The sequence below is a fragment of the Diceros bicornis genome, chromosome 15 (genome assembly GCF_020826845.1).
Source record: "Diceros bicornis minor isolate mBicDic1 chromosome 15, mDicBic1.mat.cur, whole genome shotgun sequence".
Lineage (NCBI taxonomy): Eukaryota > Metazoa > Chordata > Mammalia > Perissodactyla > Rhinocerotidae > Diceros > Diceros bicornis.
Window position 1 is genome coordinate 5454243 of NC_080754.1, and position 13988 is coordinate 5468230.

The window sequence follows — 13988 nt, forward strand, 5'->3', positions numbered from 1 at the left end:
TACACGCAGAACATATATGAAGTTATTATGACCCATATTCTAGGTCATAAAAAAAAGCCTCAATAAATTTAAAAGGATTCATGTAATACAGACTATCTGAAAACAATGGTCTTAGATTAGAAATCAGTAACAGAATAGTCTCTAGAAAATCTCAAAATGTTTGGAAATTAAATAATACACTTCTAAATAATCAATGAGTCAAAGAAGAAATCAAAAAAAATTAAAAAGTATTTTGAACAGAGTAAAAATTAAAACACAACATATCACAAATTTTCGGATGCTGCTTAAGTAATATTGAGGGAAAAATTTGTAGTGTTAAAGGCCATATTAAAAAAGAAGAGAGGTCCCAAGTCAATGAGCTCATCTTCTACCTTAAGAAATTAGAAGAGCAAATTAAACTCAGATTAAGCAGAATAAAATAATAAAGATCAGAGTAAAAATAAATGAAATAGAAAACAGAAAAAATAGACAAAATCAATGAAACAAAAAGTTGACCTTTTCAGAAGAGTGAAAGCATTGATAAACCTATAGCCAGACTGTGTAGGCAAAAGAGGAAAAAGACACGCATTACCAATAACAGGAATGAGAGAGGAGACATCACTACAGATTCTTAAAAATGATAATGAGAGAATATTGTGAAGAACTTTATGCCAATAATTTTGACAACTTAGGTGAAATGGACTAATAACTTGAAAGACAAAAGGCGCCAAAGCTCACCAGGGAAGAAAAAATATTTTGAATAGCCCTATTCCTATTAAAGAAAGCAAATTATACGTAAAATCCTCTCACAAAGAGAATGTGAGGCTCAGATGGCTTCACTGGTAAATACCACTAAACACTTAGGGAAGAAGCAATACCAATCCTCAACTCTTCCAGAAAATTGAAGAGGAGAGTTAAGCATTATTCTGATACTAAAAGTTGACTTAGACATTACAAGGAAAGAAAACTACAGATCAATATCCTTCATTAAATATAATTCTAAAGAAAATTTTAGCAAATTAAATCAAATAATATATTAAAATGAGAATACATTATGACCAAGTGAAGTTTGTTCTTGAAATGCAAAGTTAGTTTAAAATTCAAAAACAATTTATCATATTAACAAACTAAAAAAGAAAAAGCATATAATCATCTCAATAAGGGCAGAAAAATCATTAGACATAATCTAGCATTCATTTCTGATAACAATTCTCACCAAAGCAAGAACAGAAAGGAACTTTCTCAACCCAATAAAGGGCATCTATGTAAAACCTTCAGATAATGTCATACTTAATGGTGAAAGACTGAATGCTTTTCCATAAGATTGGGAAAAAGAAAAGGACATCCATCCTCACTATTTCTATTCAACATTTTACTGGAGGCTCTAGCCAGTACAATAAAGCAGGAAAAAAGGCACCCAAGTTGGAAAGGAAGAAGTAAAACTTTACTCTCAGATGACACGATTCTGTATGTGGAAAATCCAATGGATCTACAAAAAAGCTACTGAGTTTTGCAAGGTTGCAGGATATAAGATCATTGTACAAAAATCAGTTGTTTTCTACATATTAGCAATGAACAATTGGAAATTGAAATAAAAAATATGACTTTAATGGCTTTCTGTACACTGAAAACAACAAAGCTCTGATGAGAGAAATTAAAGAAGAACTAAATAGTGAGATATAGCATGTTCGTAGGTAGGAAGACTCAATATTGTACAGGTGTCACTTCTTCCCAATTGACCTATAGATTCAATACAATTCTAATAAAACTCTAAGCAGCCTATTTTCTTTTAGACATTGACAAGCTGATTCTAAAATTCAGATAGAAATATAAAGGACGCAGAATCACCAAAACAATTTTGAAAAATAAGAACAATGTTGGAGGATTAACACAACCTGATTGCAGCACTTATTATAAAACCACAGTAATTCAGACACTATCGTATTGATGTAAATGTATGTAAACAGATCAACGAAACAGACTAGAGAGCCCCCAAAAAGTTCCACATATATATGTACAACTGAATTTTGATAAAGGTACAAGTGAAATTCAGCAGAGAAAGAATAGTTTTTTCAACAAATGATTTTGGAATAATTTGATATCCATAAGCAAGAAAATGAACTTGGAGTCATACTTGTATCATATACAAAATTTGAGTCAATATGGATCATAGACCCAACTGTAAAAGTAGAAAACCTCTAGAAGGAAACAGAGGAGAAACTTCTAGAAGGAAACAGAGGAGGTCTTTTTTATGTCTTATTAGTCAATGATTTCTTAAATGCAACACCAAAAACACAATCTATAAAAAAAGAAATTAACAAACTGAGCTTCATTAAAATTAAAAAGAGAAGCCACACACTGGGAGAAAATATTTGCAAAGCACGTGTCTGAAAAAGTTCTTCTACCCAGGAAAATATAAAAACTCTCAAAACTCAACAGTAAGAAAATAAGCACTTCCATAAAAAAAAATGGACAAAAAATTTGAACAGACACACCAAAAAAAGATATACAGATGACAAATAAAGACATGAAAAGATGTTCAGCATCCTTAGTCACTAGGGATACGTAAAGTAAAACCACAATCGGATACCATTACATGCCTATTAAAATGGCTGAAATTAAAAAGACTGACCATACCAGGTGTTGGCAAAGATGGGAAGGAACTGGAACTCTCATACAGAGGTGCTGACAGAAAGGTAAAACTGTACAATCACTGTGGAAAACAGTTTGGCAGTTTCTTAAAATGTTAAATATACACTTATGCATGATCTAGCCATTCTCCTTGTAGGCATTTGTCCAAAAGGAATGAAAGCATATGTCTAAACAAAGACTTGTACACGAATCGTCATAGCAGCTTTATTGGTAATGTAAAAAAAATTAGAAACTACTCAAATGTCATGAACAGGTTTAACAAATAAATTATGATCTATCCATACAATAGAACACTAGTCAGAAATAAAAAGGAATGGTCTATTGATAAATGCAGCAAAATGGATGAATCTCCAAATAACTATGCTGAGTGAAAGAAACCAGACCAGAAAAAAGAGTTCATACTCTATTTTTTCCTTTATATAAAACTCCACAAAATGCATACTAATCTGTAGTATGGCAGATCTGTGGTTACGTAGGGAATAGAGGTTGGGTAGGAGGAGTGAGAGGGAGGGATTGTAAAGGGACATGATGAAACTTTTTAGAGGTGGTGTGTGTATTCATTATCTTGATTGTGATGATTGTTTCATGGGTGTATACATATGTTAAAATTTACCAAATTTTATACATTAGAAAAAAATATTACAAAAGGAAATACTGGGCTCTATACCATATGATATCTCTCCCACTGTGATAGACTAGATTACTGTTCTAAAATAGTCTCTGTATCCATGGAAGGAGTATACTTCCCCAATCTTTGATTTGAGCTGGGCTATATGACTCTCTTTGGCCAATGGATATTGGCAGGTGTAGCCTAAGGAGCTTGAAATGTGGTTGTGTATTTGGACACCCCTCTCTTGACTTTGTATTGTCATGAGAATGGCTTCCCCTGGGTCACTGTTGGTCCTTCATCCTCGACACCAGAATGAAAAGATGTGGAGCCCAACTCATAAGAGGCCCAGTTGTACCTGCTTCTAGAAGCAGAACCACCCAGCCAAGCACATCCTAGATCAGCTGCCTCCCAGTGACTTGTAGACACATGAGAAATAAATGCTTATTAGAGTATGCTATTAAGACTTTGTGGTTGCTTATTACACAGCAACAGCTGACTGATGCACCCACCAAAGATAGTCTTGTCAAAATTGAGATTTGGAGCCAATCATACACACCTTTGAATCTGGGTTTCCCAAGAGGGTCAGTTTCTCTTGTTGGACTCCAGCTAAAGTCAGTTGTATTACCTGAGACTGGAAGATAATAAACAATTTTGGCAAAAGATAAAAAAGCTTCACAATACAATGAAAAAGTAGTAAAGACTATAAATATTTAGTATGCCTCCTAGTCAATTGTTTGCAACTTTGATTTCCTTTATTATTATTATACATATTATTCACAATAAAAGACCTTTAATTATGTACCGCTGCAGGTATTCTGGAGTGTAATAAATAATTATTCAAAGATTACAACCTAGTTGCTAATATTCATTAGTAAATTAAGGTATGTGTAATTAGTAATGACATGAGATTTAGTAAGAAGCATTGGGTGATCTAGATCTTATCAGAAAGACTTTCCTAAAAAACTTGGGAATTTTTTTCTATGTCTGTGAAGGGAAGGAGCACATTCTATAACAAAGCATTAAAAAAATACAATTTTAAAATTAAAAAGACTCATATTAATCATAAAATTGAGTAAAATAGATGATCCAGAGCTGAGACTCTTTTCCCCCTAGTCTGAAATCTTTCAGTACTTCAGAGCTCAGTATCCAGAGGGAAATGACTGACTGACATACTAACCAAGATCTTCTCCTGAGGCAGGAACTGTTGGTTGCTTTTTATCTGTCTCTGTGCTCTCCGAGGGGGCTTCAGTAGGTCTGAGTGTTGCCCTCAGCGGTGGGGAAGTTACTCGGCTTGATGAAATGATTCCTGTAATGTAGAGCCAAAGTATTCCGGCTTTAGAGGAGCACTGCCAAGTTCCCCATTTATTTATTCAATAGATATGTATTAAGCACTTACCACGTGGCTTGGCACTGCATGCCAGGCTTAGAGAAAAAACAAGATCTGGTGTCCTTGATGGAGACAGCCATGTGAGCCAAATATATTGAGGCGTTATAGATGTTGTGAAAGAACTGGATCAGGCCACAGAGAGGGAGGGCAAGGGGAGGGAGGAGTCTGTGGGGAAAGATGAAGAGTGTTGGGTGCAGGGAGTGTAGGAATGCCTTCACAGAGGATGTGCCAGTGAAGAGGAGAAGTGATCAGTACATAGGTACGAGAGCTGTGTTCTGGTCAGAGGGGCAGGAAGAATCAAGTCAGGGAAGCACGAAACCACTTGGTGTGTTTAATTTGAAGGAGTGGGAGTCAAGAGTGCTCCGGGTGCAGTGAGAGCTGAGTGCGGAGGGGCAGGGAAGGACAGATCATGAAGAGCCTTCAGTACCATGGAATTGGACATTATTTTTAGGCAACAAGGAGCCACTGAAAGATTTTCACTAGGGAAGTAACATGATCAGATGAGAAGAGGATGAATGGTTAGGATGCAAAGCTGGTAGCAGAGAGAGAGGTCAAGAAACTAAAGCAGTTGTGTATGCCAGGGCAGAGGAGGTGAACTACGCGAGAAGCAGTGAGACTGGATGGGAGAGATGAGAGTTGTTTTACATGAGAGATGTCAAGGAGATGGAACGGACGACTTGGAGATTAAGTGGCAGGCATGGGAGATAGATGGAGAAGAAGAAAAAGATTTCTAAGGTAATGTCGGTGATTCTGGCCTGGTAGACAGAACAGTGCTACCCTGAGTCGCTATATTCAACAGTATCTCTTCCACTCTAAAAACACTTATAGGTCTCCAAGACTGGATCCATCCCAAGGTGTAGGCAAGTCTGGGCATGTAGAGTGGAGTGGAGGCTAGGCTGGATTTTACAGCCCTCCAGGGAAAAGGAATCATTCTCGGACAATAAAGAGTCAAGAGGCATGAGGCTGACCCAAGGACCACGGCCCAGCAGGGAGTCCTGCATGAGTCACTCCAATGGGCTACTCCCACCCCTGCACACTCATGCTTTTGGCCCTGGTGGGAGTGGGCCACAGTGAAAGGATGAGTGGCGACCAACAGCAGTGGCACTGCAGCCTGCAGGAGCTTTTTGGAGCTGGCAGAGCAGCAGGAAATGCTGGCACAGCACTTTCATTCTGGGAAGGAGAGCGGGACGCAGAGGCCTCAGCAGATCCGGGGCTAGGGGACAAGTGGCCAATGCCACATGGTAGCCTAAGTTGTGCTCACAGGCATTTGGGAGAGAGGACATGAGTTTAGAGGACTCCCAGGCCATTTAGTTGACTCCTGAATTCAGGATGCACCTTCTGTGATAGTGATCGGGCCAGATCTGTACCACTGCCCATTCGTGTTTGGCTCCTCAATGCAGTCATCTCCTTTGAGTTAGGGGAGGAGAGCAAGAGGGGGTGTGGGGCACCAGAGCTAATCTCAGAGGGGGATGTGCTTATGATTCTTCTTCAGGCCAGGTGGGCTGTACCAAAGACACACTTATTGATGGCAGAGAGATGAGGGTTTTTTTTTTTTTTTTGGTGAGGAAGATTGGCCCTGAGCTAACACCTGTTGCCAATCTTCCTCTTTTTGCTTGAGAAAGATTAGCCCTGAGCTAACATCTGTGCCCATCTTCCTCTATTTTGTACGTGGGACGCCACCACAGCATGGCTTGATGAGAGGTGTAGGTCTGTGCCTGGGATTCGAACCAGTGAACCCAGGCTGCCGAAGAAGAGTGCACTGAACTTAACCACTATGCCAATGGGCTGGCCCCGAGATGAGGGTTTGATATGACAGGAGCCAAGGCCGTGGAGCTACAGCTGAGGACACAGCCTTCCAGGGGAGCTCTGTGTGTGTGGGTCCCTTGAGTTTTCCATGGGGGACACTTAGGTATCACTTTCAGTCTGACTAGAAAACTGCAGACACTCAGTCACAGCTGCCCCAGGTTACAGTTAGTGAGGAAACCTGGTCTCCTCCCTGGGGCCACGTCCCTGGGCCCTGATTCAGGAAGGCACCAGAGGCACGGCTGAGAGGCTGACTCCTCCCCTCATCTGATGGGAAAACCATCTAGAGTCTCCATCACAGGGTACATCGCAACAGCTTCCCCGTCACCACACCCTCTTTTCATCGGGTGAAAAGAGTGACATCCATTCCCCTCCTCATAAACCCTCATCAGTTTCATCTTTCACAGCTGACTTGAGCGCTTTTATCCTGATTCCACCTACAAAATATTTAGGAAGTAGAGAGGGAGGAGAGATGGGGAATGTGTTGTGATTTACCAGCAGGTCCAATGGAAGAACCTTTAAGAGAAATGCTCTGAACTAGGTCAATTTTCACTGATTCTTAATTTCACTCATTTATTCACTCAGGGATTACTTATCAAATATCCTCTGTGTGCCAAGCACTGGATTTGGTTCTGGGAGTTCAGAGAAAATGCACCAAGGACCCTGTCATCACAGAGCTCATTGTCTTCAGGGGAGACAAGTACACAAACAGGTATAGACAATGTGCTCTCTGCTCTAGCAGATGAATGCATCAAGCAGAACATAGAGCAACGGGAAGTCTACTTTGGGGAGCTAGAGAAGGCTTCCTCAAGAAAAGGACAAAGTGTGAGCATCCCAGGTGCCTGGGAGGGGCCCTTCTATGGGAAGGAGGCAACATCTCTATGCCAAGGGGTAGAGGTGAGAGGCAGCTTGACTCCTAAAATATTCCTGCCTTGTTGCAAAGGCTAGACCTGCTCAGTCACCCTGAAGATTTCATTCCCCAATCTTTCCCCTCGCACCATAATACTGGGGCCAGCAGGAAGGCTGGGGGACAGGGGCGCTTCCAAAGAGATGTATAGGATTTCATTTCAGGAGACAGAATGATAAGCGGATGACATTTTCCATTACGCCTGGGGGGTTAGCAGCGTACATCTCATCCAAAATAATCCACTTGTTGGAGGGCCTGAGTGAACTTTGGTCTCAGCTCAAAGCACACAACAACTATGAAGCAAAATGGCAGAGATGCACAAGGATGGTATCTTTCACCCCACCCATCCAGAATCAGGATGTGAGTCCTCAAAGCTGTAATTTACAGCGTCCAGTCTTCGGAGCCAACACAGGCACATGTCACACACACCAAGGGCTTGTCCGTTGCTTGAGCCAGCACACCAACAAGGGCTTGCAGTCAGCTAGTAAAACTGAAATCATGGAGGGAGAAGGAAGGTATACGACCAACGTACCTGCACTTCCTGGCTTTCCGGTGACATTATTTGGTGGTAAAGGTTTTCTTCGTGGGGGCGTGGGTCTAGGTGGCAAAGTTGGGCGGCGAGTGCTTGGGACTGTGGCTAAGAGATTATATTACAGATAAAGCTGTCATAAGGATTCATTCTATAAAAATCACAGGTTTTAAAAAATATGTTTGACAAGTAGCAGTTGGATGACAGAGTATAGATTCTATAGAAAGGTGCCTATGAGTAATATTTTCTGATATTCTTCTAAATTGTGTTCCTTACATACCCTGGGATAATGAAACACACTAGTATATGGAGAAAATGTCCTCTAATCATAGATAAAAATATATCGGTATATTTGCCTTTTGAAAGGCTGTACAGATGTATAGAATTTAACATCGTTAGTTTCCCATGTAGACTCAACAGTAGCATTTCTGAGCTTCTTTATCTCCAATGGCCTTTGATTTTCAGACTACAATTCTTACTCTATTTTATAAATGGAGTAAGAGTTGTTATAAAGAATATAATTTCTCCTTTAGTGGGTGCTCCATCCCATCCTCTAAGTCTATTATGTAATTATAATTAAACAAACACTTTCAGAACTTCTCAGATGATTATAAGAAAGGAGATCCGCAGGCAGAAGCAATAAGCCTGTGTCCTTGGAGCAGGGCCACTATGAAGGGCTGTGCACTGCACAGGGCACCCAGCCAGGGGCCATCCGTGGGATCCAAAGTCTAACACCCACTCTGCTCACCCCCCAGAAGCCCTGGTGCCAGGCTGCCAGCCCAGAGCAAGGGTACATTTTTCTTAGTGGTTTGACCAAAGGGCAGGGGGAAGAGGCACATTTTTATAATTTGCATGAAGGTGTCTACTTTGCACAAAGGCTGGCAAGGCTAGGGGAGCCTGGAGCAGTTCACCTTAACCCAAATCTTCTTTTAAGTCTTGTGTTGTAGCTTAGAAATTCATGTCTTCCTTTGCACAATATATGTTGGTTTAAAAATCTTCAAGTAAAATTGACAAGCTAGGAAAATGCTCTGTGGTTTTCAGTACTTCCTGGGATACTAGGATGTGTGTGTGTGCATGTGCGTGTGTGTGTGCACGTGCAGGGGAGTGAGTGGAGGTGATAGACTATATATATCTATAGCCCAGACATTAATATATCAGAGTAGGTTTCATAGCATCCTTTTGAAAAGCACAGAGTTCTCATTCAATGCAAAGATATTCCAAGTCACTAGCTTCATAATTTTGGTCTATTATATAGAGCATAGTCTTAAATTAGGGACATAAACCATTTCAGGCCAAAGGATGTTGTAGTAACTTACACAAGAGCAAAACTTGAACATGATGAAAACTAGAAGCCACAGTGACTCTGCAGCATTTGTCCACTGCGGCCCCTCAGAACATTATACAAAGTAATCATTAAATTGGTACCCGATTAGAGGCTCTTATTAATGTTTCATTGCACACAGAGCACTTTTCATTCCCCCAAAGACAATACTTTAGAATGTTTCTCTAGCAATACCCACGTCCCGTTACACGGTTCTGATGCTTTGGGGGCTGTGTGGATGCTGCTGTTTTTACTGCAACATATGATACTGTGGTTATTGCCCAAGTTTCAAAGCAGAGCTGAGTAAGGGAGTCAGCATCTTATTCCCACCTGGCCTTTTTGTGGAGTCCACCGGCACATCTCTACCAGCAGCTGACGGCTTCGGTGCTTGCTTGACCCCTATGAGCAGAGACAATGACAGGGAATAAATATATAGCAAAATATGTGAAACATTCTTCACGGCAACTTGGTAGAGTTGTCAGTGATAATGTGCATTCTTTGCAGAGCAAGGGAATTGGTGATTTTGTGCCCAGACATTTTAACTGGTTTCTCCCAACTGCATATAGATAAAATTCAAAGCCCCACATTCGTTGTTTGTGATATTTTCTCTGAAGAGTTAACATTTGTGGATTGTGATTTTGTCTTAATTTTCCATGATGCCCACTCTGTGCTCCCTTCCTGGGTGGTATTGCCTCACCAGGCAGACTTCATCTTCGATGACTGGCCATTTTTCTCCAATATTTGTGGGTAAATTTTGTGGTTGTAAAAAAACTTTCCGAGGCCGGCCCATGGTGTAGTGGTTAAGTTTGTGTGTTCTGCTTCGGCGGCCTGGGGTTCGCCAGTTTTGATCCCGGGCACGGACCTATGCACCACTCATCAAGCCATGCTGAGGTGGCATCCCACATAGAACAACTAAAAGGATGTACAGCTATGACATACAACTATCTAGTGGGGCTTTGTGGAGAAAAAAGGAAAAAAGGAGGAAGATTGGCAACAGATGTCAGCTCAGGGCCAATCTTCCTCAAAAGAAAAAAAAAAGAATGATTTAAAAAACAAAATACAAACAAATAAAATTTTCCTCCAACCCCTCTACCCCCATAAAAAACCTGAAAATTCCAACGTGTTTGGGTTTATACTTAATGAATTGACTTTAAAAATATTCCTGGAGAGGCCTTGGCTATCAAGCTGGTTAGGCCACGAATTGGATCTGTAGCTTTGAGATTTATAAATTAGTCCTGGGCAGACCTAGAACTCCAAATTGCTATTTGGAAGAAACTGATCTAAAAATTACTTTGTGTGATATTTTATCTCCTAAGTCTCTCAAACACAGTCTGGTGGTTATTACTCAGGCATTCACCTAAATACCTGTGCTTGGATTTTGGAGAGCTATCCTAAGGGGAGGGAACCAATTTAGGTTTTGTCCTATTTTTTAAATCATTCTTCTTTTATATTATAAAATAACCTTCCCTAATGTGGCTGACGGTTATCATTAAGAAAGAATAGAAATAGACATTTTTAGAATCTAAATAGTAAATATCACTTCAGATATATTGGCTCATCCTAAAAAAAGAATCCATACTCTGATGATCTGACAATAATTCACATGTTAAAAAATAAGAATAAATCATTTATTTAATATACTTGTTTGTACATTAACGATGACAACCACAACAACAACCCATACCACAACCCTGTTTTGAGTGCTCACAGTGTTCCCGGGACTGTGCAGGGACATTCCACACTCAGTCTCATCTAACGCGCAGGCAGATATATTGATCAAATATACAACAGGGGCTTTGCTTGCCAAAAATTAGATGATATTCCTACATTAATTTATAAAATTATTAATTATAATTAATGTTATAAATTAACATTATAATTATTGACATTATAATAATTATTATTAGTATTATAACAATAATTATAATTAAAATTAATTTATGAACCCTAATATTGAAATCCCACACTTTCTGCTGCTTGGATCAAAGATAATCTATAAAATCGTGGAGAATGTTTATATGGAGCCATGAATTAAATATTGCTTATTTGTGGTAGGAAAACAATGTTCTGAGGTTAGTGACTATTTTGTGGCTAATCCCACAGGCATGGTGAAGACAAATGGCTCGTTAGTCTTCTTCCTGTGCCCCCTGTAGGTGGCAATGGGGCCAGGGAAATGACTCATTTGGGCGATTGCTCTGTGCATGGCGTAGGGGAATGCAAAACACTTCCATCTGTTCACTGGGATACCCTGGCTTGGTGATGATGCTTTACCACAATTTTTCAAGAGTAAAAATGTACTCTGTACTCCAGGAGGCTAGTAAGCTGTATGTGCCTGTAGCAGATCCTTCTTCGCAGCCTTTCTCCAAATCTTTCTACCCTTAAGAAAACAAAGTATTTCAACCCAATACCGTGCAAGCACCTTACACATTCGTTACGTGAACCCTTCTTTGTGGGAGATATCACCCAGGTCCACAGATGAGGAACCCAAGGCAAGGGGGCTTAAGCAACTTACAGCCAGGAAGTCCTGGGACTCAGACCTACACGTGCTCAGCTCCACTTCCACACCAAGTGGCACAGCACAGAGGACTGTCTTCCTCCGGTTGTCATCTCCCTTCTCTTCTTCCTCACAATGACTCTAAGTGACTTCAGACCCGGAGTCCTATACTCGGTCTTTTGGGTGGTTTGAGGCGTCACCACTGTGTAGGGCTAAATGGCCACTGCTGGGAGGCGTGTGTCATCAGCTATGTCACTGGTGTGGGGACTCAGAGACTAGCACAAGACCCTGAGCAGGCACATGCAGGTCCACCAAGCCACAGACACTGGCGAGTTGGAGATGCAGGAGAGCATCCTAAATTCTGCAGGATTACTTCAGAGTAAGACCAAAGATACAGTTCCCTTGGCTTCTTTTCCACTTAAGGGAGAAATCAGTAGAAACCAGCCATTTTCTGTCAGTTTCTATATAGGCAGAGACAGAAGCAATACGCTGTTAGGATCCTTAAAAGTAAGTAAACACCCGGATCAATTAGCTGCTGAACTGGGCTTTCTCTAGCCTTTAGAAACAGATAAAAGTCAGCAGGGTATAACACGTCGCAAAAGACAGCCATGGAGCTGGGAGAAAGAGCACTGAGCTGGGCACGGGAGGCTGAACTCCAGTTCTGGCCTTGCCTCCCTCTAGCTGTGGTTTGTGTGTCGGCCAGGCAGCAGTGTGAGCCACAGAGCCCGCAGACCTGTGAACTTCTGTTGCCCTGAATCGGAGGAGAGCAGGCGAAGGCCAAAGGTAGAGAGAGGAGTGGGAAGGCAAAGAGGAAGCCAGGAAGCGAGACGCTGCAGAGAAAGACTCCTCAGGAATTGGCACCTGACCAGCCAGTCTGGCCCAGGCTGTGACCTGAATTGTTTTTCCCTCAGGCAGGATTAATCTTTTCTAAAGGGCAGAGTTGGCTCTGGAAGCACCAAGACTTGAGTTTCAGCGCGAGCCCCAGTTGCCATATGGGAGTTCTCCAGAAATCTCTGGATTTACATAGTTCACCCCTTAGCAATTTATTGTCAAAAATGAGGTAACCATTTGGGTATTTTTAACCATGGTAACAAAAACTTTGCAAACACAGTAAACTGGAAATCAATTTCCATATGTATCAGAGGTGGTTTCCTGCGACCAAAAAGGGGTGGTATCTATGGATGATTGGTCTTTGCATCCCTGTCTCCAAATCCCAGCATCTGGCTAAAAAGTTAGGAGTGATGAGCCAGCAGACTGGAAGGCTTAGCCACAGCCCAGAAAAACACATTCCTCACTTCGGAGGAGTCTGGTTTCTGGTTGTCAAGCACACTCCACATGGGGGCAGTCAAGTGTGGATTCTTCATTAGGATGCAGAGAAAGGAGTCTGGGGTTTAGGTATTTAACATATCCGCCAGACCACATGTCCCAAGGTGGTTTCCAAATAACACTTTGCCTGGCACGTAATGGGCCTTCCATAAATGTTGGCTGAATGAAAGAATGGCTGCCCAGCACAGCAGCTTCCTTCTACAGGAAGAAAGTTAGAGAAACTGTCTAGCACGAGGTCGGCTAACTTTTTCTGTCAAGCGTTAGACAGTAAATATTTTCAGCTTTGTGGGCCGTACTGTCTCTGTCACAACTATTCAACAACGCCATTGTATTGTGAAAGCAAGCTGTGTTTCAAAACTTTCTTTATAAAAATAGGCAGTGAGCTGGATTTGGCCTGTGGGACCACAGTTTGTGGTATCCCCTGGTCTAGCGCATGCTTGTTGCATCTCTGGAGTCAGATCTCAAGTTGGTTACAATATATAGAACACATCAGTTAAGCTGAACCACATCTCTGGAAACCTTGAAAAAGCAGAGTGCTGGAAAAACGACCTATCTAAAAACCTCAACCTCTGCAGGCCACTTTCAAGATTTGAGGTGGAGGAATATTTATACATATACATATGAAAAGCACATAAAGTAGGGTCAATGTATGTAATGATGTTATGAAATAAGAAATTTGGCTCAAGATCATTTAAAGATTCCTGGGCTTTATGGAATCATTGCAAGATTGTTACAGAGGCCTGAATAATCAAAGGTCCATAGTTTTGAGATACCAGAATCTTTCTTTTTTAGTCTTCCAAGGGTACAACCTTAAGTGGCCTAAGACCATGAAGAATATGTCCTATAAATCCTAAACACTTTTTTTTGTGTGTGTGTGAGGAAGATCAGCCCTGAGCTAACATCCATGCTAATCCTCCTCTTTTTGCCGAGGAAGACCGGCTCTGAGCTAACATCTATTGCCAATCCTCCTCCTTTATTCC

At 41.1% G+C, this 13988-nt stretch overlaps 1 protein-coding gene across 10 annotated transcripts in view; it reads right to left on the reverse strand.

Moving 5' to 3' along the window:
- ABI3BP (ABI family member 3 binding protein) overlaps window positions 1-13988 on the reverse strand; it is a 242074-nt gene that overhangs the window by 31272 nt on the left and 196814 nt on the right. For all 10 annotated transcript variants that reach the window (XM_058555697.1, XM_058555693.1, XM_058555691.1 and 7 more), the window contains 4 exons: window positions 9519-9587; window positions 7871-7975; window positions 4419-4547; window positions 3798-3866 (listed from right to left, as the gene is read on the reverse strand). In XM_058555697.1, the coding sequence (XP_058411680.1) occupies window positions 3798-3866; window positions 4419-4547; window positions 7871-7975; window positions 9519-9587 (372 nt within the window). The remainder of the gene's footprint in view (window positions 1-3797; window positions 3867-4418; window positions 4548-7870; window positions 7976-9518; window positions 9588-13988) is intronic.